We start from the raw sequence: 23,247 nt of genomic DNA, 5'->3' as shown, positions 1-23,247 counted from the left end.
CAAAGGGCTGACTTTGTCAGTAGCTTTGGCTTTTTGGCAGAGTATAATTTATATGTCCATGAAGTTCTATGGTATTGCCAAATAAAAGTAAGTATTGATATATTCTGAGGATAATCTATAGTCTGTTCTTTCTGACTTTTTTTTGTTATTTTTTTGGTTTGGTTTTTCATTTTTAAAGGTTAACTTTTAAATGCCAGCAATTTGTAGTTAACCCAGAAGAATTTACATGATATGTAGCTGTGGGAGTGAGAAGGAGGGTGGTGTCACAGTTTTAGTTGTCATATTGTTTGGAAGAAATTTAGTTTCTTTGCTTTCCAGTTAATATTGATGCTAACTCTATTTCTGTTCATCTGTCTATTCATTTATTTAATCTCTTTTTACTCAGCTGGCTTTAGCAATAGCAGACCTTGCTCTACAGATGCCTTCCTGGAAGGGATGTGTACAAACATTGGTAGAAAAGTAAGTAACTTGTATTGACTATATGCTAGCGTTTACCATTAACCTACACAGAGAAATCTGTTAGCAATAGCTAGACATTTGGCCTATTCCCCCCAAACTGTTAACGTAGAATTATTTATTAACCTTTGTTAGATTAAAAGAAAATCATTTAAAATTTAAATACTACAGAAATATGTCGTGTGGGACTTAAAAGAATTTCATAGTTTACACACACACACACACACACACGCTTCTTGAATTAACTACAACGACTTAAAAGAACTTCATAGTTTACACACACACACACACGCTTCTTGAATTAACTACAACAACGTATTTCATTGCCTTGTGGATCACTCCCACTGTCATATCAGTGGTTTTTATAAAAACATTGTCAGAATGTTTAAGATTATATTAAGTTGAAAGTTGTTATGAGTATACATTCTTACCAATTGGGGTTTATTTCATGCCTATAAAAGGGACAGTATTATTTTTAGATATATGGAGCTTGCTGCTTTGAGTAAAGTATTTCCTCATGGTCTTGGCAAGATAATCTTGATATTTGCTTGCATTTTGGCATTTGGTTAGGAAATTATTTTTGAGCAAAGTGGATGTCCTTTTTACCACCAACTATAGTGTGTCATTAAAACCTTTACGTGGATAATTTATTTTTTGTTTTAAGAAACTTTTTATTAATAATATTAATATATGCTCTGAAAAAATTCTAGCAGTATGGAAACTTTCAAAGTAAAAAGTAAATACCTTCCCCTCTTCCTATTCCTGTATTTTATAAGTAACCACTATTGGTGATTGACTATATAGCCCTCTAGACTTCCCTTTAAGCATTTTATTTTATTTTATTTTATTTATTTATTTTTTTTAAATTTTTTTATTTTTTTGCGGTACGCGGGCCTCTCACTGTTGTGGCCTCTCCCGTTGTGGAGCACAGGCTCCGGACGTGCAGGCTCAGCGGCCGTGGCTCACGGGCCCAGCCGCTCCGCGGCATGTGGGATCTTCCCGGACCGGGGCACAAACCCGTGTCCCCTGCATCGGCAGGCGGACTCTCAACCACTGCGCCACCAGGGAAGCCCCCTTTAAGCCTTTTAAAATAAATAAGTGCATATATATTAATATGCATACACATGTATTTTTTTCAATTGTGTGTAAAAATATGTTTCATATCCTTTTTTTTGCTTAATATGTTGTGGACATCTCACGTTATGACACAGGTACTTGTTATAATGGTTGTATATGTTCCATTGTATGATATCTGTAACCTTTTTTATCCTAATTATGGAGGACCTTTATATTTTTCCAGTATTTTTGCTGTTATAAAAAAATACTTGTGCATATACATCTGCATGTGTATGTGAGATTTTTCTGACATATAAATTTCTGGAAGTGGAATTGCTGGGTCAAAGATTATTATGTAAGTTGAAATTTTGATTTCTAGATATCTTTCCAAAAAAGTATATCTATTTTTCTCCCCTTTAACAGTAGTGAGAATTCTACTTTTGTTGTTGTGGTTGTTCGGATGGCTGTTGTTATCTTATGTGATTGTGTGGGGCTGTGATTGTGAGTGTGGTGCACATTCTGAATAACTTATATCTCTTCTCTTTTCTTTCCTAGATATAGCAATGATGTAACTTCTCTGCCTTTTCTGCTGGAGATCCTTACAGTGTTACCTGAAGAAGTGCATAGTCGTTCCTTACGAATTGGAGCTAACCGGCGCACAGAAATTATAGAAGATTTGGCCTTCTATTCTAGTACAGTGGTATCTCTATTGGTGAGTATGTTTGAAATACTGAGTTGCTGCCTAGGGGCAAAAAGCCTTGGTGGTTATTTAGTAATTCAATTGCACTATTGTGAAATAGCTTTCTTAGCAAAATTTGACAATGATAATACGGTGACATTTATATAATACTTTACAGTTAAAAAGTACTTTCAGAAGCTGTACTTTTTGAGCTTCTAAGTAATGCTTTGAGGGTGGCGTTCTCTGCATTTTATGAATGAGAAACAGGCTTTGAGTGACACTACTGCTAATTCAGAGTTTGAACTCAGGTCTTCTGATTACATGTCCCTTGCTCTTCTGCTTCTTCATGCCACTGACTGTAGGCTCTTGATCAAGGACTGTGCTAAGGGAAGTGTGTATAAATTTACTTAAGCAAAGGATCCTCTCTAAGGGATGAATTGAGATTTTTTGATAGGGTGGTGGTACAGGACTTTACTTGACCTTTGAGCCATATCACCATTATAGATTAGCTAATACTACACCATCCTTTAAAAAAGAGTTACTTTTTGATTAGGTGGAAATTTTAATGCCCTAGACCAGGGTGGGTAAATTTATGGTCCATGGGCTGGTCACCTATTTTTGTAAATAAAGTTTTATTAGAACACAGTCATGCCCATTCAGTTACATGTTGTCTGTGTCCATAATTTTGGGCTAAAACGGCAGAATTGAGTACTTTTCACAGAGGCCATATGGTCTGCAAAGCCTAAAATATTTACTGTCTGGTCCTTTATAGAAAAATTTTGCTGATTTCTGAACTACTAGATGGTATTAAATTGATTATCTAGCTCACATCTCATTTTTAGGTCTTTATTGTCCAGCTCAGTTTTCTCAACAGTGTGGTTTATAATAGATTATTTTTCAGGAATGTGTTTCAGTACTTCAGCATCATAGAACTTTTTATTTGAAAAAACAAAATTTTGTTTAAAATTGTGTTCAGTTTGGTGTTAGAAATTCATTGGAAACTTTTTTAAGTTAAATGTATTTTTCAATTAACCATTTATTTTAAAGAAATAGTATAATAGAAAATTAGAAAATGTACATAAGCAAATTACATTCAAACCACATGGGATCACACTATTTATTAATCCTTTAGCACATATCCTCTGTGAACATATATACAGATTTTGAAAATCCAAATGAAAATATGCTCTACCTACCCTTCTGCAGCCTGCTTTTCCAGTCATCCAGCTTCATCTTTCTATTTCAGTAAGTTTTTATATCATTTAATAAATACCTAAACCATATTCACATTTCCTGAGTTGGTCCTAAAATAGCGTTTACAGCATTTTTCCAAATCAGTATCCAGTCTAGAACCATACCTTGTATCAAATTATTATGACTTAATCACAGTCCCTCTTCTCCTTCTTTTTCAAAATGACACTGATTTGTTGAAGAGATTGGACTAGTTTTATAAAGCATCTTCTTACCTCCTGGATTTTCTGTTGCCTTGTCTTTGTTTCATTTAGTTTGTTTTTCTATTCTCTGTAATTCCTCTAATTGGAAGTTATATCTAAAGCAGCCCTACTCTGTAGGAATTCCTCAAGAGAATTAAGCCTCAAATGCCCTAAGGCACCCATTGTTTGTAATGAATTTTCTCCTGTATACCATCCATAGGATGACTGAGAAAATAGACACTCAGATCATTTTCTGCAGGACTTAATTCTTTCCCAGAACCCTGGTAAGAAAGACGGAAAGGCTTGATGGATTAATTTTAAAAGGTTAAACATTTTTGGCCAGAAAACATGTTAGATACTTCATGCTGCAGTTTATCACAAGTTATACTTTTTGGTTGACCTTCTGTTAGTGATGCTAGGATTGACTGGATTAGGATGATGGTAGTCTGATACTTTCATTTATAAAGTTTGTTTCCCCCCTTGTAATATAATGCAGTTTGTACAAATGTTAAATTCTAGTTTATAATCCTTGCCTTAATAATTTCATTGTGGTTTGCAAAATAATGTTTTGCTAACTCTGTCTTTCCTTCTACATATACATTAGCATTCTTCTGAGTACCCACTAGAAAGGCAGGATGAATCTTAACTTTTAAATTTCCTGTTTTCAGTATAAGGATTTTGTTTTAAAGATGCCTTAAATGTTACTTTTTCCCCTGGCTTTCTCTTTATGCTGTATTATGGACCCATGGATTTTCATTGATTCAGGGTGTCCACTTAAGTTATTCTTCTGATGCTTTAAATGTTGTAACTTTGGCTACTGGAGCACTTCTTTACTTCCTAACAGAAAAAGATAACTAGTATTCATCTAGTTACTTTCATGCCCCAGATCTAGAATCCTTAGTTCCTTTTAGTATCAGTTTGGGTCCAGTCAGGAGAGAGAAACCACTTAGTAATTTGTTGGGGCTATTTTTTTTTTTTTTTTGCGGTATGCGGGCCTCTCACTGTTGTGGCCTCTCCCGTTATGGAGCACAGGCTCCGGACGCGCAGGCTCAGCGGCTATGGCTCACAGGCCCAGCCGCTCCGCAGCATGTGGGATCTTCCCAGACCAGGGCACGAACCCGTGTCCCCTGCATTGGCAGGCGGACTCTCAACCACTGCACCACCAGGGAAGCCCTGTTGGGGCTTTTTAATATAAAGAATGTTTAACTATAACAGGCATCTATAGTAATGAGGGCTTGTCTAGTAAGAGGTAAAGAGAGCTCTAAAGAATATAGAAATAAAACAGATACAAGGTGCAGTCATTAACGCCAAGGCTGAGATAGAGTTTCCAAGGAAGGAAGAGTTCACCCCACTCCCAGGACTGAGATTCAGACCCTGTTGGTGATGGTATAGCTATGGTAAAGAAGTCATCGTGGTGCTGCATGCCGCTGAAAATCTGTCCTTTCAAGCTTGCTGGAAATCTGCTTTCCAGGAAGCCCAAGAAAGTTGTTAGGGAAGGTGTCTCACCAGAGGCATTCTGCCACAAAATCACCTGGGCGTGGGAGTGCCAGGGGGAAGCTGCTGGCTACTGTGTGCTGTAGGCACTGGAGAATTTAAGTGCACTGAATCTGGTGCTGGAGAAGAAGTTGCACATTTCTTAGGAGCCAGAAGCACTTTGCTATAAAACTGTTGGGGGTGAGGGAGGGCGCTGCTGGAGAAACTGCTGGCCAGTGTACTGCAAGAGCTGGCACCAGAGGAGCTAGGAGTCTGGGGCTGAAGAAGCTGCACATTCTTTTTTTTTTTTTTTAATTTATTTATTATTAATTTATTTGCTTTTGGCTGCGTTGGGTCTTCGTTGCTGCACGCGGGCTTTCTTTAGTTGCAGCGAGTGGGGGCTACTCTTCGTTGTGGTGTGTGGGCCTCTCATTGCAGTGGCTTCTCTTGTTGTGGAGCACGGGCTCTAGGAGCACGGGCTTCAGTAGTTGTGGCACGTGGGCTCAGTAGTTGTGGTGCACAGGCTTAGTTGCTCCACGGCACGTGGGATCTTCCCAGACCAGAGCTCAAACCCGTGTCCCCCTGCACTGGGAGGCGGATTCTTAACCACTGCGCCACCAGGGAAGCCCTCCATATGTACTCTTTTACATACATTTAAACTCCAGTACAGTGGTGTAACAAGCAAATAGGAAATATGCAGAGCTAATACGGCCCTCACATATATATTGATTAACAAGGCTATAATTGGTATCGATGGCTTTCTTCTTCCACAACTCATTTTATTTTTTCTCTGCTGCTATAGGCTGAATATTTGTGTGTCCAACCCTCTGCCCCAGGAAATTCATATGTTGAAAACAAGTCCCCAAGGTGATGGTATTGGAGATGTGGCCTTTGGGAGGTGATTAGGTCATGACAGTGGAGCTGTCATGAATGGGATTAGTGCCCATATAAAAGAGGCCCCAGAGAACTCCCTTCTCCTTTATGCCATGTGAAGACACAGTAAAAAGACAGTTGTTTGTGAACCAAGAAGCAGGTCCTCACCACACACTGGTACCTTGATCTTGGTCTTCCAGTCTTCAGAACTGTGAGAAAGATTTCTATTGTTTATAGGCCACCTATTCTGTGTTATTCTGTTAATAGCAGCCTGAATGGACTAAGACACCTGCCCTAGCCAAAAGCTCAGCTGCTTGGGGTTCTTTACTCTGTGAAGTGACCCAAGCCTTCATTCCCCAAGAGTCTGAGCATCATCCTGCCTTTGTGGATTGTTGCTTCTGTAGTTTTCCATTAACTTTTTGGGCATGGAAGTACTAAGAGTCTCCCTAGAAAATCCTCTGGGTTACAGACCTAGAGCTCCTTGCTTTGATTATATAGAAGCAACACAGTTTTTCCTTGGTAATTGGGATCTGTCACTCCAGCCTGTAAAGTTCCTGTTGGTTCAGTGGCATAAGAAGCCCAAATTGTCCAGGTGGTAGTCTTATGTTCCAATTCACTGGAATTATTTTTGTGTTTCTTGATAGAAGTATTCCTTCTTTGGGACCAAGATCTCCAAACCAGTAGAGCTCAAAGTTGCTGTACTTCCTTTACTCTGATATGAGTTTCTTGATTAGCTATGATACCATGATGGTTGCATGTGGTATTCTGTGAGTCCATGAATGATAGTGCTGACAGAAACATTACAAGCAGAGAAGACAACTCTATATCCAGAATATGGGTCTAATCCTCTAGACAAATCTCTGCTTCCTCCATGATGGGAGTCCAGTATAATCAATGAACGTGGTTCCCATGGGGAGTGGTGCCACTGGGGACTCAGTGTTGGTCTCTGCTGTTGATAGGTTTGACACTCATCAGTAGTGTTTACCAGTTAAGCCTTGGTAGGTGGAAATCCATGTTAACTCCATGTTTAGCCTCTATCCCTGCTACTATGGCTCCTTTGTTTATGAGCCCATCGAGCAAGCACTGGGTGGCTAGGGAAGAAGGCTGACATCATAGTTTGTCATTTGGTCCATCTATCATTGGGAGATTCCTTTATAGTGGATGCCCTTTGGTGGGTATTCACATAGGACAGATATATTGTCACAGGCTGTGCCCATTTAAATATCATTCATAACGCATATATGTGGAACCTAGAAGAATGGTACAGATGAACCGGTTTGCAGGGCAGAAATAGAGACACGGATGTAGAGAACAAACGTATGGACACCAAGCGGGGAAAGTGGCGGGTGGGGGTGGGGGTGGTGGGATGAATTGGGAGATTGGGATTGACATGTATACAATAGTATGTATAAAATGGATACCTAATAAAAACCTGCTGTGTAAAAAAATAAATTCAAAAAATATATCATTCATATACGTCTTCCTCAGACTTCCTTGTCCCCAATCTTCCAATCCTGTTTCTACCAAATCCCTGATTATCCATCCAAATGATTGACAAATGTCCATGAATAAGTGGAGATCCATATTTCTGGTCATCTCTCACTCCAGACGTGGTGGACAGCCATGTGTATTGCTTGAAGATATGCTCACTAGGAGGGTTTTCCTTCAGCACTGGCCTTCACTAAAGCCCCTGAGTGGGCCTGTAATGCTGCAGCTGTCTACCTTCAGGTGGTACCAGCATATTATGCAGAGCCATCTGTAATCCAGGCTTGAATTTTTTTCTTCTTCAGTTATCTGGTTTGTAAGGAACACCCCAGGAGGCCACAGGCATGGATTGAAGGGAATGAATCAATGCAAGAAGAGATGGTGTCAAAGCAATCTGAGCCACCTACTCATGCAACGTTTTTGTAGCTTCCAAACCTTCCCGTACTCAGTCTCCTTATATCATTTCCATTTGATGACAGATTGCTGCTATGCATGCCCAACCTTATGGCTAGGTAGTTCAGACAATACTTAGTTCATGATGGGAATCTCAGGTGTTGATGAGATTGGTGTCCTATGGATAGGCCTACCAAGGCCCAGTAGCAAATCAGAAGCTGCTTCTCAAAAGGAAAATAGTTACCTGCAGAAGAGAGCATAGATTTGTTCCAAAATCCTAGGTATTTGCCCTACGATATAACTATTGGTACTTCCCAGAGGCTCCATATACTCATTAAATCCAGAATCTCAAGGAAATACACTTGTATCAATGAGTTTGGCTCAATCTAGTGTTATATTTCAGCCTTCCTTGGTCTAACACCTTTAGAATACATTACTGCATGTTTCCCAGCTTTCTTCAGACACATATAAGCAAAGTTTTACAGTTCTCTTGCTGTATAAGTTATTTCCTCCTGCATGTACCTGTTCCCCTAGAACCTTGTGAGATTTGACCCTAGTTATGATTGGTACAAGGGTTGGTTGTGGTAGGTATTGAAGAGATTGGGCATCCTCTTTCAAAGCATCTGTCTCAGATGGGGTTATTACAGGGCTTTCAAGCTGAGGAAGGCTAGTCTCAGACACTGGAAGGCAGGCCACTTTTATTGGTAAGGTAGACTCAGAGTGACTTGGAGTTTCAGGATTATCAGTTTCATTAGGATCCAACCAGATGTCTCCATTCCATGCATCAGAAGTCCATTCTTTACCAGTCAATTTCAGAACTTTCACATGAGAAACTTGGTGAGACTTATAAATTCAACTGCTGTTTGTAATTCAGCAAGCCACACAATTAAATTTTGTATATGAGTTCCAGCAGTATTAGCCCTGCAGCTACAAAAAATAAGAGCTTTATTTGGAGCTGCTGTGGAAGCTGTCTAGTTCTCAGACTGTGACTTAAGTTGGGTTAACCGACCCGAGCTTGTCATTTTTTGTAAGCACTCAAATGAACTAAAAAAAATTCAGTGGCCACTGTAGTCCTTACAGTCATCATTACTGCCACGATGGGCAAGTGCGGTTAGCCACTTGGACTTGACTTAGCACTTTATCACAACTGGCAACAGGTGTTAGCTTGATTTATCATCATGAAATCTAAAAAATATATCCTTTTGGTACTTAATAAGGTCTATAATTCTGTCATGTAGCTTGTCATGTTATAGAACCTAGAGCATGAAATTAGTCCACAGTTACCAAGAAAAATAGGTATTTGGCTGTAATAGATACCAAAAGCTTCTTAGAACATTTTCATTCAGTTCCCCCACATTCTCTTTAATGGTTTTATTCTATCTTATTTTCTTGTTAGTATTATACTTTTGTGGTCTATTCGAATGGACTTATTCCTAAACATGGTATTGAACTTTATAATTTTTTAAAATATTATTCTTCTTGCTCTTAAACTGAGCCTGGCCTCTAATATTTTTCTCCATTTATTCTCCATTTCGTTAATTCAAGATCTATTATGTTTTACCTCTGCTCTGTTTTTACTGGTGAGCTCTTCTGGTATTATATCTTTTAGCTTTTGAGGTCTTAACTTTAGTAAGAGACAAGAGTCTTTAATAATACAGTTCTCAAAGAGAAACTGAAGGCATCTCTTAGTTCTGAAGCTTTGTGGTGAGTGTTTGATTTAATTAATAGAATTTCTTCTCTTCAGAGCAGCTAGTTTTAGATGTAGGGTTTTTCCAAAATTCTGTCTCAAATTTGAGTCAGTAGTTAGAATGTATAATCAAGTCCTTCCATTTATAAACATCACACCTTATTAAAATTGAAATGTCATTCAGGAAGCATAAAGGCCAAGGGATTGTGTCATGAGTTTATAGCAAGAGCTTCAAAGATTTAGGTGTGTGTGTTTGTTGGTGTGGATGTGGGTATGTGGTTGCCATGCACTTACTTGAATCTTTTCTTTTTTCTTCATTTCAGTTCAGTGTAATTCACACTAATTAATAAGTATGTAATTATTATTGCCTGATACTGCAAACATAGGGGGAACATGGCTACTTGGAAGTATAATTGTCAGCATTTAGATCATTATGGGATTACATACCACTACCACCCCCCCATGCATTCTAAATGCCATGGCAGTTATGATATTTCTAATCCATTGCCTGCAAAAGTTATTTTTAAACATTCTTTTTTTTAAAAAAATTTATTTATTTATTTATTTATGGCTGTGTTGGGTCTTCATTGCTGTGCACAGGCTTTCTCTAGTTGCAGCGAGCGGGGGCTACTCTTTGTTGAGGTGCGTGGGTTTCTCCTTGCGGTGGCTTCCCTTGTTGCAGAGCACGGGCTCTAGGCACACGGGCTTCAGTAGTTGTGGCACACGGGCTCAGCAGTTGTGGCTCTCAGGCTCTAGAGTGCAGGCTCAGTAGTTGTGGTGGATGGGCTTAGTTGCTCTGCAACATGTGGGATCTTCCTGGACCAGGGATCAAACCCCATATCCCCTGCATTGGCAGGCAGATTCTCAACCACTGCACCACCAGAGAAGTCCCTATCTTACTTTGGGAAAAGTATACATCACAAAAACAGTTTACAAAGAGAAACAATGGTGAGTTTTAGTCTGACTTTTCATTTTATCTTTTATAAACTATCATATTTATAGTAATATCACTTTCTGTGGATGGTATATTTGCTAGAGTATTCCAGTGCTGAAGCTGAAATACCAGCTTTTCATGAAGCAATATACAATAGTACAACTAGCTTATTTCTACTCTATAAAATCGAGTGTATAGATGTGTTATTTATTTTATTAATTTTTATTGAGATATAATTGATTTACAATATTAGTTTCAAGTGTACAACATAGTGATTCAGGATTTTTATAGATTATACTCCATTTAAAGTTATTGTAAAATATTGGCTATATTCCCTGTGCTGTATGATATATGCTTATTGCATATTTGTTTTATACATAGTAGTTTGTACCTCTTAATCCCCTACCCCTATCTTCCCCCTTCTCCTCTTCCCCTCTCCCCACTGGTAACCACTACTTTGTTCTCTGTATCTATGAGTCTGTTTGTTTTGTTATATTCATTTGTTTGTTTCATTTTTTAGACTCCACATATAAGTGATAACATACAATATTTTTCTTTCCTATTTCACTAAGCATAATACCCTCTCCAGGTCCATCCGTGGTTGTTTCACATGACAAATTTCATTCTTTTTCATGGCTGAGATGATGAGTATTACTTTAAAGACAATTCTGTTGATAAGATTACATTAATGCAGAAGTTGGATCTAAGAAATATACTGATAATTGTTTCTGAAACATATCTATCTTTGAACCAGTCTATAACCTCTCTGTACCTCAGCTTCCCAGTTGAGAAAGTGGAGATAATAATAGTACATACCTATACAGTTTTAGTGGGGATTAAGTGAATTAAGAGTGATGAGACAGGGCTTCCCTGGTGGCGCAGTGGTTAAGGATCCACCTGCCAGTGCAGGGGACACGGATTTGAGCCCTGGTCTGGGAAGATCCCATATGCCATGGAGCAACTAAGCCCGTGTGCCACAACTGATGAGCCTGCGCTCTAGAGCCGTGAGCCACAACTGCTGAGCCCGCGTGCCACAACTAGTGAAGCCCGCACGCCTAGAGCCTGTGCTCCGCAACAAGAAAAGCCACTGCAATGAGAAGCCTGTGCACCGCAATGAAGAGTAGATCCCGCTCGCCACAACTAGAGAAAGCCAGCGCACAGCAACGAAGACCCAACGCAGCCAAAAATAAATAAATAAAATTAATTTATTAAAAAAAAAAAAGAGTGATGAGACAGTGTCTGGCAATTAAAAAGCACTTTGAACTGTTAGCTGTTATTGTTATCCTCATCATTACACCTATAAGGTGATTGTAATAATATTTAAATATAAAGATTGACATTATTTGTTGTAACTTTTTTTTTTTCTTCTTTTCAGATGACTTGTGTAGAAAAAGCAGGAACAGATGAGAAAATGCTTATGAAGGTCTTTCGCTGTTTGGGAAGTTGGTTTAACTTAGGAGTTTTGGACAGTAACTTCATGGCTAACAATAAGTTACTAGCACTCCTTTTTGAGGTTTTGGTAAGTAATGGCTTTGTTTATGAAATGGTTTTTGTTTGTTTCTGGCACATAGTCACTTAGGGTAACTGCCCTTCTGGGATATAAGAGTGTTTTCAGAGTTTTGTGGAGTGAGTGGAAAGTGTATGGTAAGAAAGCAACACTGTCCCTTCCTTGTTGCCAAGTACCAAATTAAGATATTAGTTTTAGTGCTCAGAATAAAATGTAGTTAGGTTTAAGAGGAAAGCAGTCTTATATGTAGATTATGTATAGAACAATGATTTACATATTAAAATTCAAGTAACAAAAAAACCATTGGTCTCTTTTTCTTATTTTAAAAGTATTAAGTTGTGTGTTTCTAATAATGGCCATTGGGTGTTTGAGACAATTACAAATCAAAATATTATCTTTGTAATTGAGGTAGTTTACTTAAACATCAGGGTATGTATAGGATGAATTTTGGGTTTTTGAGATCTGAAGTAATGTATTTCTATATACTTGTGCATTTGTTCCTTAAACTTTAAAAGTAACATTGCCTAGTAATACATTCCTCTGTCTTGGTAGACAAAGAGTAAATGAGTGCTTAGAATAAGACTAGTTTTTAGAACAAGAAACAGCAATACCTCAAGCACAAATGTTAAACAGGTCTTTGGAGGTGGTGTGACTTTGTCTCTTTCTCCCTGATGGTTTTCCTTCCATGAACACATATTAGTATGGAAACTCTGTGTTTCCATACTGGTTGTGTGCTGGTGCACTATAATTTAGAAGATTTAGCATGATACTAGATTGATATCACTGTGAATTAAAGAAAGAAAAGGAAAACACATCTTCAAGGAGACATTTTTGGTATTGTAATGTTGTTCGTGTATTTCTGCTGTCATTCTTGGATCAGAAGCTAAAATTCAGGAAGCTTAGGATGCTAATAATTGTTTTGCTAATCATTGTCTTTGTCTCCATGTCTATTGATGCCATACCTCAATAATGGTAATTTTGATTCTCATCTCACCAAGTTGTGTGAAGAGTAGTCAGTATTAAAAAATTCAGGTCCCACTTTTGTTTAAAAAGTGTGTAAATAAGTTTACGTATGAATGGAGGACAGTGTAGAACACACTTCAAACTTAAAACAGTGGTGAGTCTTGGGAACTGAGATTGGGGTAAGGAACAAGCTAAGTAGTGTGCTAGGGTTATATTGTCTTCTCTACTGATCCATTGTTAGGTCCTCTGTTACTTAAGAGTGTTTCTAGAGTCAGGGTCAAATGTATTCTCGTTCTTACATTTTTTTCAGTGGTTCGAAGTCATGCCACATAAAACTAAATATTTTAGTTTGCTTTATGCTTGGACCACGACCTTATTATATAACTTTTCCCCTATAGTTCTTTTTTAAAAAATATTTTTAAAATAATACTTGATATATACAAAAGAATAAATTTGAACATTTAACTTTTGAAACATAGTTACTACAGTGAATATTTTTTAATTCACTGCCACTCAATCTAAGAATAACCTAATGAATAATTTGTGTCTTTGTGCTTTCCCAGCCCTGCTTTTATAGCTCCCCCTGCCCCCCCCCCCCCCCCCCCCCCCCCCCCGCAGAGATTCTAAATGTACTTGTTTTTTTTATTATTCACAGAAGACCAATATGCCTTCGCTAAATTTATCCAACCTCTCAACTGTACTGTCCTGAATAGAAACCCTGGAGGCCTCCCTCCTTGAACCTTCTAATATTCTCTAATTTGTATCAGTTGCTCTTTTGATCTGCTCCCCAGCTGTCATCCTGGGACTTCTCTTTACTCTGCTTCTGGATTGGTTTAACCATTTTTTTTGACCTACCTCAAATACCTTCCTCAGAAGGATATGTGAGAAATAAATATTGAGTTTTTGCATGCATTCCTGAGAAATGTTTTTATTTCATTCTTAATCAATGATTTAGCTAGGTATAGAGTTCTAGGTTCACTATTCTTTTTCTTCAAAATTTCTAAGACCTTGCTTTCTTATATACTGGCAGGCATCATTGCTAATGAGAAGGTGGATAAACTGATTTTTGCTCCTTTCTAAGTTACCTTCTCCTCTCCTCCCCAGAAGCTTTAAAAATCTGTTTAACCTTAGTATTCTGAAATAGCACAATGATGTGTTGATACTTGTTGGACCCTTTCATTTTAGATAGTACCTGAATATCAGAAAAAAAGATGGAGAAAATTTCCATAGACCAAAATAGGGCAGGGAACACATGGAATTCCATTTGGAGGGACTGGTATGGAAGAAAATATGAATTTTAGAAGTCATATGACCATGATTGAGGTACAAAAAGGCTGATTTGCTTGGCATATAAGGAAGATTGATGGATGTTGTCTCATTGAAGGCCATGACTATTAGGCTGTTATGTATTTAAAGTACATGTTCAGAAACAGGCTATAATTGGTTTCCTGTTACTTGGATTACAGCTTAATGATCAAACTTCTTACTTCCCTACTCCTGCTACCTCCTAGCAACAGGATAAGACCTCATCGAACCTACATGAAGCTGCTTCAGACTGCGTATGCTCAGCTCTGTACGCCATTGAGAATGTGGAAACCAACTTGCCATTAGCCATGCAACTTTTTCAAGGAGTCCTGACATTGGAGACTGCCTATCATATGGCTGTGGCACGTGAAGATTTAGACAAGTGAGTAATTGTTAAAGGCAGTACTGGATTCATATACAGTCTGGTGTTCTTTTAAGTCACCTTTTATTATTTATCTGTCCTTTGTGATTCTTCGTGACTCTGTGTAAATATATACATTGCATCCTCAAGATGCTCTGCTATTCTCATCTGAACCAAGAGTGGCAAATCAAATGCAGAGGGAGAGGTTGTGATCATGGAGAGTAGTAAGTTTTTGCACTTAAAAGGGTAAGGCTCTAAGAATTAGGGATGACCTTTGAAGTATCAAGTGTGATTTGATGGGAATTTTATTCAGATGTTTTAATAATTGAGAATTTTAACTGACTTATGAGTCACTTGCTTGTATGTATAAAAGTATGTGATTTAAGGAAAGATGTTTGTTATGGAAATTATGATACAACATATCAAATAATCACTACATGTCCCTTAGGCTGAGGATTGCTTTTATTTATTTGATTAACTGTGTCTGTGAGTATGTACGCATAATATCCAGGTTTCTGACTTGATGTTCTCATTCCTCTTTCATTTACAGAGTTCTGAATTACTGCCGTATTTTCACTGAACTGTGTGAAACTTTTCTTGAAAAAATTGTTTGTACTCCAGGCCAAGGCCTTGGGGACCTACGAACTCTAGAACTGCTTCTTATCTGTGCAGGACATCCTCAATATGAGGTAGTGTTTATTCTATGCTAATGCCATTATTTTCCAAGTTGTATGTCACATATTATCTGCATTCCATTTTCTCCTGTCCAGCTTTTTATTTGTGGGAAATTATAGTTTTTTGTTTTTGTTTTTGTTTTTTTTGCGGTACGCGGGCCTCTCACTGCCGCGGCCTCTCCCGTTGCAGAGCACAGGCTCCGGACGTGCAGGCTCAGCGGCCATGGCTCATGGGCCCAGCCACTCCGCGGCATGTGGGATCTTCCCGGACCGGGGCACGAACCCACGTCCCCTGCATTGGCAGGCGGACTCGCAACCACCGCGCCACCAGGGAAGCCCGAAATTATAGTTTTATTTTTAATTAATGTGATGGGGAGTTTCCTCTGTTTTGAATTTTTTTAAAAATATATATTTGGGCTTCAGCTTTGATTCCTTTCTATTTTCCTACTTGGTTAGCTGGGCCGACTGGTATAGGAACCTGTTAGAAAAAAAGCCTATTACTTTTCCACTGAGGCCCCCTCTCTAGCGTCAGTTACTCTTTAGAGCTTTATAGCTAAAGAAAACATACCAAATCTTAACTGTACCTCCACAAGTTTTAACATACAAAAGTTTTCTCCAAATTATGGATGAAAATGAGAATGGCGTTGAAAGGATTTAAAGAGTCTTCTTCATCCCAAAATTTCTAAGACATGCTGCCTCTTTTAAGTTTGCTAGATTAAAAACAAACAAACAAAAAAAACTCCTCTTATTCAAGAAGCTTTATCTCCTCTTAATAGTATAAGAAGTGAGAGAAAACTCCCAAGCTGGATTAGCTCTATTTAAATGGCTCCATTTTGGATCATTGATGGGAAAGGATGGTAGGGCCCCTCTTAGGGAGGGGCTCAGTAGTCCTGTGAGTCTCAATCCTTTTTCTTTGATCATATAAAAGATAATGCGTATTTGTTTGACATAATCTCATGAGGATATCTAGATTTTGTTGAAACTTAAAACATTTTTGGGCAGAAGTATTGTACTACCTAATAATTATCATTCCTCTGAACAGTGCCATATGTAAGATGAGCTGTGGTTTGTACAGGTATTTGTAGATGGTTTATCTGGTGAGAAGTGTTTTAATCTCAAAAATAAAATGAAATAATTTCAGAATTTAGGAAAAAATACTTTTAAAGAGACTTCCATTTCTGTACCTGTTTCTCTAAATTCAGAATCCAATATACTGTTGGAGAAGTTATCCCAGGGCTAGACAGAGAATGTAAAGCCAGTCATCCTAAATGGAGTTTTGGGCCTAACATGGAAAGATAATTTGGGAGGATAATAATAAATCTGCTAGAAAAAAGGTGGCTTCTTAACTGGTTCCACTCATATTGTTTTAAAGTGTTTCTTTCCTATTGGCCCTAGTAATAATAAAACTGCCTTCTTTTCTTATTCAAATAAACCATCTTTTCTCTTTCTTTTAATTTGATAGGTAGTAGAAATTTCCTTTAACTTTTGGTACCGACTAGGGGAGCATTTATACAAAACTAATGATGAAGTTATTCATGGCATCTTCAAAGCTTACATTCAAAGGCTGCTTCATGCCTTGGCTCGCCACTGCCAGCTGGAACCAGACCATGTAAGTTTTCTTCTCTACTTAATCAAGTCTTGATTTCCTCTTGTTTTCAATGCTAGCTTGAAAAGGAACTGAAAAGATAGAGAATAAAGCTAATGGAATCTGTGGGTTTTCTGTCACTCTAGCTTACACTGAAGAAGTCAGTACCAGTATAATGAAGAGTGCTAGGTCTATGTAAAAAGAACTCAATCCTGCTGAGCCAGTAATTCTTCTGGGAATTCACCTTAAATAATTCTGCAGAAGAAAAAAATTGCTATTTTATGTACAAAGCATTATCTATAAAAGTAAAAAAATGGTAAACCCACGTACAAGAGTATTAGAAGAAGAAATTCCCTGGTGGTGCAGTGGTTAGGACTTGGTGTTTTCACCGCTGGCGGCCCAGGTTCAGTCCCTGATCAGGAAACTAAGATCCCGCAAGCTGTGTGGCATGGTCCCCCTCACCCCCCCCAAAAAAAAAGAATATTAAAGAGTTACGTATATTATTATGTAGCATTCTGATGGATCATAATACAGCAGTTAAAAATAATAACTTGAGATAGCAATAGTTGGTATGCTAAATGAAAAAATGTCAGATTTTATAATATGTATTTTTAATAGCATAAAATATGTGGTTGGATTAAAACTAACACAAAGGTGAAATATTTGTGTGAGGATGTGGAAAATAACTTATGATTCCCCCCCAACACATATGTGCACATTTTTCTTTATATTACTTATACTAATTTTATAAGTTAAAATAAAATATAATCTATTTGCTTAGAATAAAATACACTAGAAATATTATAAAACAGTCCATTGGAAAACTCTTCAATCTCATTCTTTGCTTAGTCACTTCAAATTTTGTAGCATTTATTTCATTCTTTTGGTTGGTTGGTTTAATATCCCTGTCCTTCAACCTATAACTTGAAGTGGGTTTTTTTTCCTATTGCTTACTATTAAATCTGACATGAAAACTGTCTATTCATTTTAATGTTAATGTTGTTATTTGAGTTATGGTATTTTGTATTTCCACAGAACCTTAGTGATGATTTAGTTTAGTGGTTTTCACTACTTGTTTTTTAAAACTGAGGAATCTTATCTTCAACTACATATTGCTTGGAAGCCTGATAAGTAAATAAAAGCCGGGCTGCTCTGGTTTAAATGGCTCTGCTTGCTTGATCCGTTTCTTCCCTTTGCTAGTTCTGTGACACCATTTCCCTGGCAGGTAATTCCTTACACTTGTAGGTGTATAGTGCTTTATAATTCATTATCTCATCTGAGACAGCCATTGTTTCCTCCTCATTCCTTGACTTTAATTTTTTCATCTTAAAGCAAGGAGGTTGAACTAAATCAGCAATTGTCAGTAATACTAAGGGCTTTTCCCAGATACCCATGGTCCAAGATTCTTATAGGTGCCCATAACCATCTCACAATTGGTAAGCCTTAGTTTACTCACAGGAGGGTGTTGGAATAAGAAAAACTTAAGCATGAAATGTAAATGATCTCTGTATTTTTTAATGAAAAATTTCAAATATACAGCAAAGGGAAAATGATGTTATAGTAAATATCTGTATACCTACTACCTAAATTCTACCATTAATATTTTATTATACCTGTCTTATTATGTATCTGTCCACCTATATAAAATTCTTTTTGAAGTCTAATATTCTATTCTGTGTCTAGTTCTTGTGATAATGGTTGATTTTTGGTAGATCTTGAATCGTAAAGCTTCAGAGGCTTATTCAGTAATAAAAAGCTAGGCCTTATCTAGATAGGCTAATAAACTCTTAAGTTACCACCTCTTCTAGGTCACTTCCCACCCCCACCACTCCAGATTTTTCCAACAGCAGGCAAGATGTAGCTGGGACACACAAAAAAAGAGAAGCGTTTCTAATAGTCAAGGCAGAGGATAGGTTGTATTGACTTGACACACCTAAAAGTTTGGAATACCCTCTATAGTAAAATGTCTTTGTGATTTAGGCGATTCATCTTTTTGTTCATTGGGACTGGACTGCTTAACGGCTTTTTTATTCTTGATTTTGTAAAGTAAATGAAAGCCTTAGTTTAAAACAAATGTTATCTGATTTGAAATTTCAGGAGGGGGTTCCTGAGGAGACTGATGACTTTGGGGAGTTTCGGATGAGGGTGTCAGACCTGGTGAAGGACTTGATTTTCTTGATTGGGTCTATGGAGTGTTTTGCTCAGGTAAGCCCATTTGGAGATTCTTAGCAGTTTTACCAATCACTTTAATTGTGTTAACTTCTATGTCTTCTCTAAGTGTTCCATCTTTTTCTTCAATCTTGATGGCTAAATGGGACAGTAGATATGCAGGTGCCTAGCACACTGCCTGGCATATAGTAGCTATGTTTGTTTAGTATCTTACAAGCCAATTTCAGTGAACAGTTCAGTTATCGTTTATACTATAATCTTGCTAGTGAGAGTTGTTCCACTTGTTCAGTTGAAATGGAAGATCATGGATAAACCTTAAAGCCCCCAAGATACTTATAGGGAATTTGAACCTAGCCAGGAAAATAGACAAGTTTTTCTGCTTTAATAATTATGTATCAACTCCTGGCAACTCTTAGTTATTTGGCATTTCCTTTGTTCACATTTATGGTTAGATTCCTTTGCAGTTTCATCCCAGAGGTGACTATACTAGAGTAGAAGAATCATAGTCCTGTGGTTTTCCTGACAATCAGTGAGTAACATTTTACATCATAAGGTTGCAGTCACCACCATTCCACATCACTTAACATTAGCATAATGTCAGGTGGTTTTCATGTTGCTGGATCATGCTCTGAATCCTGAAATACTAGTTTTAATGCTTTGTCAGCAATACTGAACTAACCTAATTTGGGGGGATGGGTATTTTGTGTATTTTGGGGCATCATCTGATCTAGAAAGTGTTAATAAAATTATAACTATATTTCTTTATATTAAACAAGGTATGTTTCTTGATCTAACTAGAAAGGGTTGGGGATTCTTAGCAGATTTAGTGAGATCCCCAGATCATAGGCAGATGACCTGTGCTCAGATTTCAACTCTTCTCTCACTGGCTCTGCGGCTTTGAACAAGTTACTTGTTCTTCTCCAGACCTCAGTTTACAAATTTACATAAATTATTAGTCTTGTCCAAGATGTGTACTGTGGGACACCAGTCTCATGAGATGTTCTTTGCCAGAAAAAACAGTTCTGTCAATTAAAACTGGAAAATGACTTAAATAGTATATTTAAAGGTTCTGTGAAGTCGTACAAGAGAATTGTTTAATTTTATCTTAACTAGCAGTGTGTTATATGACTACAGAAATCTTATTTAGACTAACACCCAGTCACATCCCACTGATGGATACACCCTGGGAAGTTTCTGGACATCTCTGAGTATTCTGCTTGGTCTCTCCCTATCTCCCCTTGCTTGGACATGGTATTGTGATGGGTGCTTCAGAACAGCTACTTTTTAGGAATTTAATCTATGCTACTAGTGTTGATGCAGACAAGTAGTTAAAATAATAGAAATGTAAAGCCAATGCATATGCCGAGGTTTTACATTATATCTCATTTTTAAGTGTGTTTATGTATTTATGAGTTATCATCAGGACCAGGAAAAGACACTTGTGTAATATGTTTTGTTTTCTCCATAATACTCGTTTTGTGGGAGCAGACGATAACCTTGATATACTCTTGGGGCCCTAAATGGGTTTGTTTCAGATATTAAACTAGTATTACTTAGAGTTAGTGAAGATTTGAAAAGTGAAGATACTATTTTTCCCTGGCTCTGAGAGATAAATTTAGAAGCAAGGGGCTAGATTTATTTTAACTAATAGAGTTTTTTGTTTTGTTTGTTTTGGAATTCTATTCTGTTTTCCTTTTAATGGATCCATAATCCACCTCTTCTTCTCTAGTTATATTCTACTCTGAAAGAAGGCAACCCACCCTGGGAGGTGACAGAAGCGGTTCTCTTTATCATGGCTGCTATAGCAAAGAGTGTTGATCCGTGAGTGTCTAATAAGTCTTTCGCTGGGAACTCTTAATATCAGAGGAAGGAAAATTACAACATTTTTTTCGTATGGGATATGTTTGGAAATTCTTAGAACTTCTTACTTCTATAATGCTGTCTAGTCTTCTGACTTCTAGAGTCTAGTCCAGAGTAGCATGCATTGTTGATATCCATGTTTTAAACACATTTCCTAGAGTTAAAATTATTTTGTTCTTGATGCTAGGAAAAGAATGCTGATTTATCTTCCCAACCTAGGCTCCTTTGTGCAAGTTGGTATAATCAAAACTTTGCTAGACTGTTAAATTGTTGGCACTTCCTTAAAAGCATTTGAATAGGCACTAATTTGGCTCTCACCTGCTTTTGTGACCTTGGGTGAGTTATCCTTACAAATATTTAATTATATTGTTCTCCTTTTTTCCTGTCTTGGAGAGTCATTTGTAAGTTTCAGAGAGGCCAGGCATGGGTACCATTTCACCTAAAAGAATAGCAAACTCTAAAGGGCAATTATTATTTTTGTTTTCGTCATTGGAAAATTTTAAATTATTAGAGTTTGATTTCTAATTGCTTAGCATAGAAGCTCTATTTATTATTTCAACATGAATCCTTAAAAACAGAATTTACTTTGTTCTGTGAGTTTATAAATCAATGCTAGTATCTGTCAAGTTTTCCTGTATTGTAATCAGATGTCTGCAGTTGAGCTCTCTGTCCATGGCCTTGGTTGGAGAGATGGTTAAGGCATGTATTCATAAAATATACAGTGCTTCTTTCTTAGCTGTCTTACAGGGTCTAGTCAATGAAATCTTATGTTGTTTCTAATCCAGTAAACATTTAAGGAGATAGAGTAGGTTTGTTTTTCTCTATTGAGGAGTTCTGGTCCTGAATCACATATCATACTATTTGCTTTTAAACCCATTTGGTATCTTTTGGAAACTTCAGTAACAGTCTGAAGATTATTTACACTAATAATCTAACTGATTTGTGTTGGTATGAGAAAGGATGGGAAGAGAGTCTCAATAATTAGCTTAGTGCCCGTAGGAAGCATAAAGTATAAATGAGAGAAGATTTTATTTTGCTTTTTGTTTATCCACATTTCAAGCCAACTGCATGATTACAATTTTTTTTAGTGTATGAAGGACTTAATAGACTTAGTGTATCAGCAAGGAGTGCTCTTGCACTAATCCAGGATTTATTTGCATTTTAAACATCTTTCATTTCTGGATTACGTTCTACCACTTTGGGGGCATCCTCCACTCTGCTTAAAGAACTTCAGCCAGGGCTTCCCTGGTGGCGCAGTGGTTGAGAGTCCGCCTGCCGATGCAGGGCACACGGGTTCGTGCCCCGGTCCGGGAAGATCCCACATGCCGCGGAGCGGCTAGGCCCGTGAGCCATGGCCGCTGAGCCTGCGCGTCCGGAGCCTGTGGTCCGCAACGGGAGAGGCCACAGCAGTGAGAGGCCCGCGTACCGCAAATAAAAGAGTGAAAAAAAGAGAAGGAAAGGGAAAAAGTTAATTCATGGAGCTGTGGAAAGTATTTGGATAACTTTAATTTTCCCTCATGTTGTAAGTCAGGGCACCTTTATTCCTACAGCTCGTGTTCTTGTTTCTGTAATTAGTGAGCTGGCCCACCCATGCTTACCTGTTCTTAAAGTATCCATTATCCAGCTATAAGAAATCTTTTGGAGAATAACAACTAATAGCGAGTGGTCTAGAATTATTTATTCATTCATTTAGCCATTCAGCAGTATTTATTGAGTGCCCACTGTGTGCCAGGCACTGTTCTAGGTGCTGCAGATATAGGAATAAATAAAATGGATTCATTAAAAGAAGACATTGATCCACAATAATTGCCTGCCTCTCCAATTTGAAGAGCCTTATTTGATAGCAGGATGTGTCTTTAGACACTTCACTGACATTGAGAAGATTAAGGAGCAGTAGTATGCTTCTCAACTGAAACAATGATATCTTCCATTTCTGTCTTTTCCTCCTTTTTGAGGGTTAAAAAACTTTCATACCAGATGTTAAGCACTTTTATCCAAATGGTTATTTATTTAGAAAGAAACCCTTTAGCAATGATTTGTGTCATTGCAGCCTGTTTTTTAGCCAGAACCTAACCTCTGAAATTGGTAACTCTGAGTACTTGCCTTCTAAACTCAGGGAGAACAATCCAACACTTGTGGAGGTCCTAGAAGGAGTTGTCCGTCTCCCAGAGACCGTACATACAGCTGTGCGATACACCAGCATTGAATTGGTTGGAGAGATGAGCGAAGTGGTTGATCGAAATCCTCAGTTCCTTGGTATGTGTGAACACTCCTCTGCAGCTGCTGCTTTTGATTTTTCTGCTTTCTTTCTTTCTCTCTCTTACTTTTGCTTTTGTTTTCCTACTTTCTCTTTT

The 23,247-nt window shown here is 37.8% G+C and overlaps 1 protein-coding gene across 4 annotated transcripts in view; it reads left to right on the top strand.

Annotated features, from left to right (window-relative positions):
* Positions 1-23,247, top strand: part of TNPO3 (transportin 3) — a 113,419-nt gene that overhangs the window by 59,796 nt on the left and 30,376 nt on the right. For all 4 annotated transcript variants that reach the window (XM_029234044.1, XM_029234047.1, XM_029234046.1 and 1 more), the window contains 9 exons: positions 386-459; positions 2,068-2,224; positions 11,845-11,988; positions 14,451-14,626; positions 15,156-15,294; positions 16,742-16,888; positions 18,962-19,069; positions 20,763-20,854; positions 23,010-23,149. In XM_029234044.1, coding sequence (XP_029089877.1) covers positions 386-459; positions 2,068-2,224; positions 11,845-11,988; positions 14,451-14,626; positions 15,156-15,294; positions 16,742-16,888; positions 18,962-19,069; positions 20,763-20,854; positions 23,010-23,149 — 1,177 coding nt within the window. The remainder of the gene's footprint in view (positions 1-385; positions 460-2,067; positions 2,225-11,844; positions 11,989-14,450; positions 14,627-15,155; positions 15,295-16,741; positions 16,889-18,961; positions 19,070-20,762; positions 20,855-23,009; positions 23,150-23,247) is intronic.

This window comes from Monodon monoceros, unplaced genomic scaffold (assembly GCF_005190385.1).
Source record: "Monodon monoceros isolate NGI ecotype Baffin Bay Population unplaced genomic scaffold, NGI_Narwhal_1 Super_Scaffold_2, whole genome shotgun sequence".
Taxonomy (NCBI): Eukaryota; Metazoa; Chordata; class Mammalia; order Artiodactyla; family Monodontidae; genus Monodon; species Monodon monoceros.
This window is presented reverse-complemented; position numbering and strand designations above follow the sequence as displayed.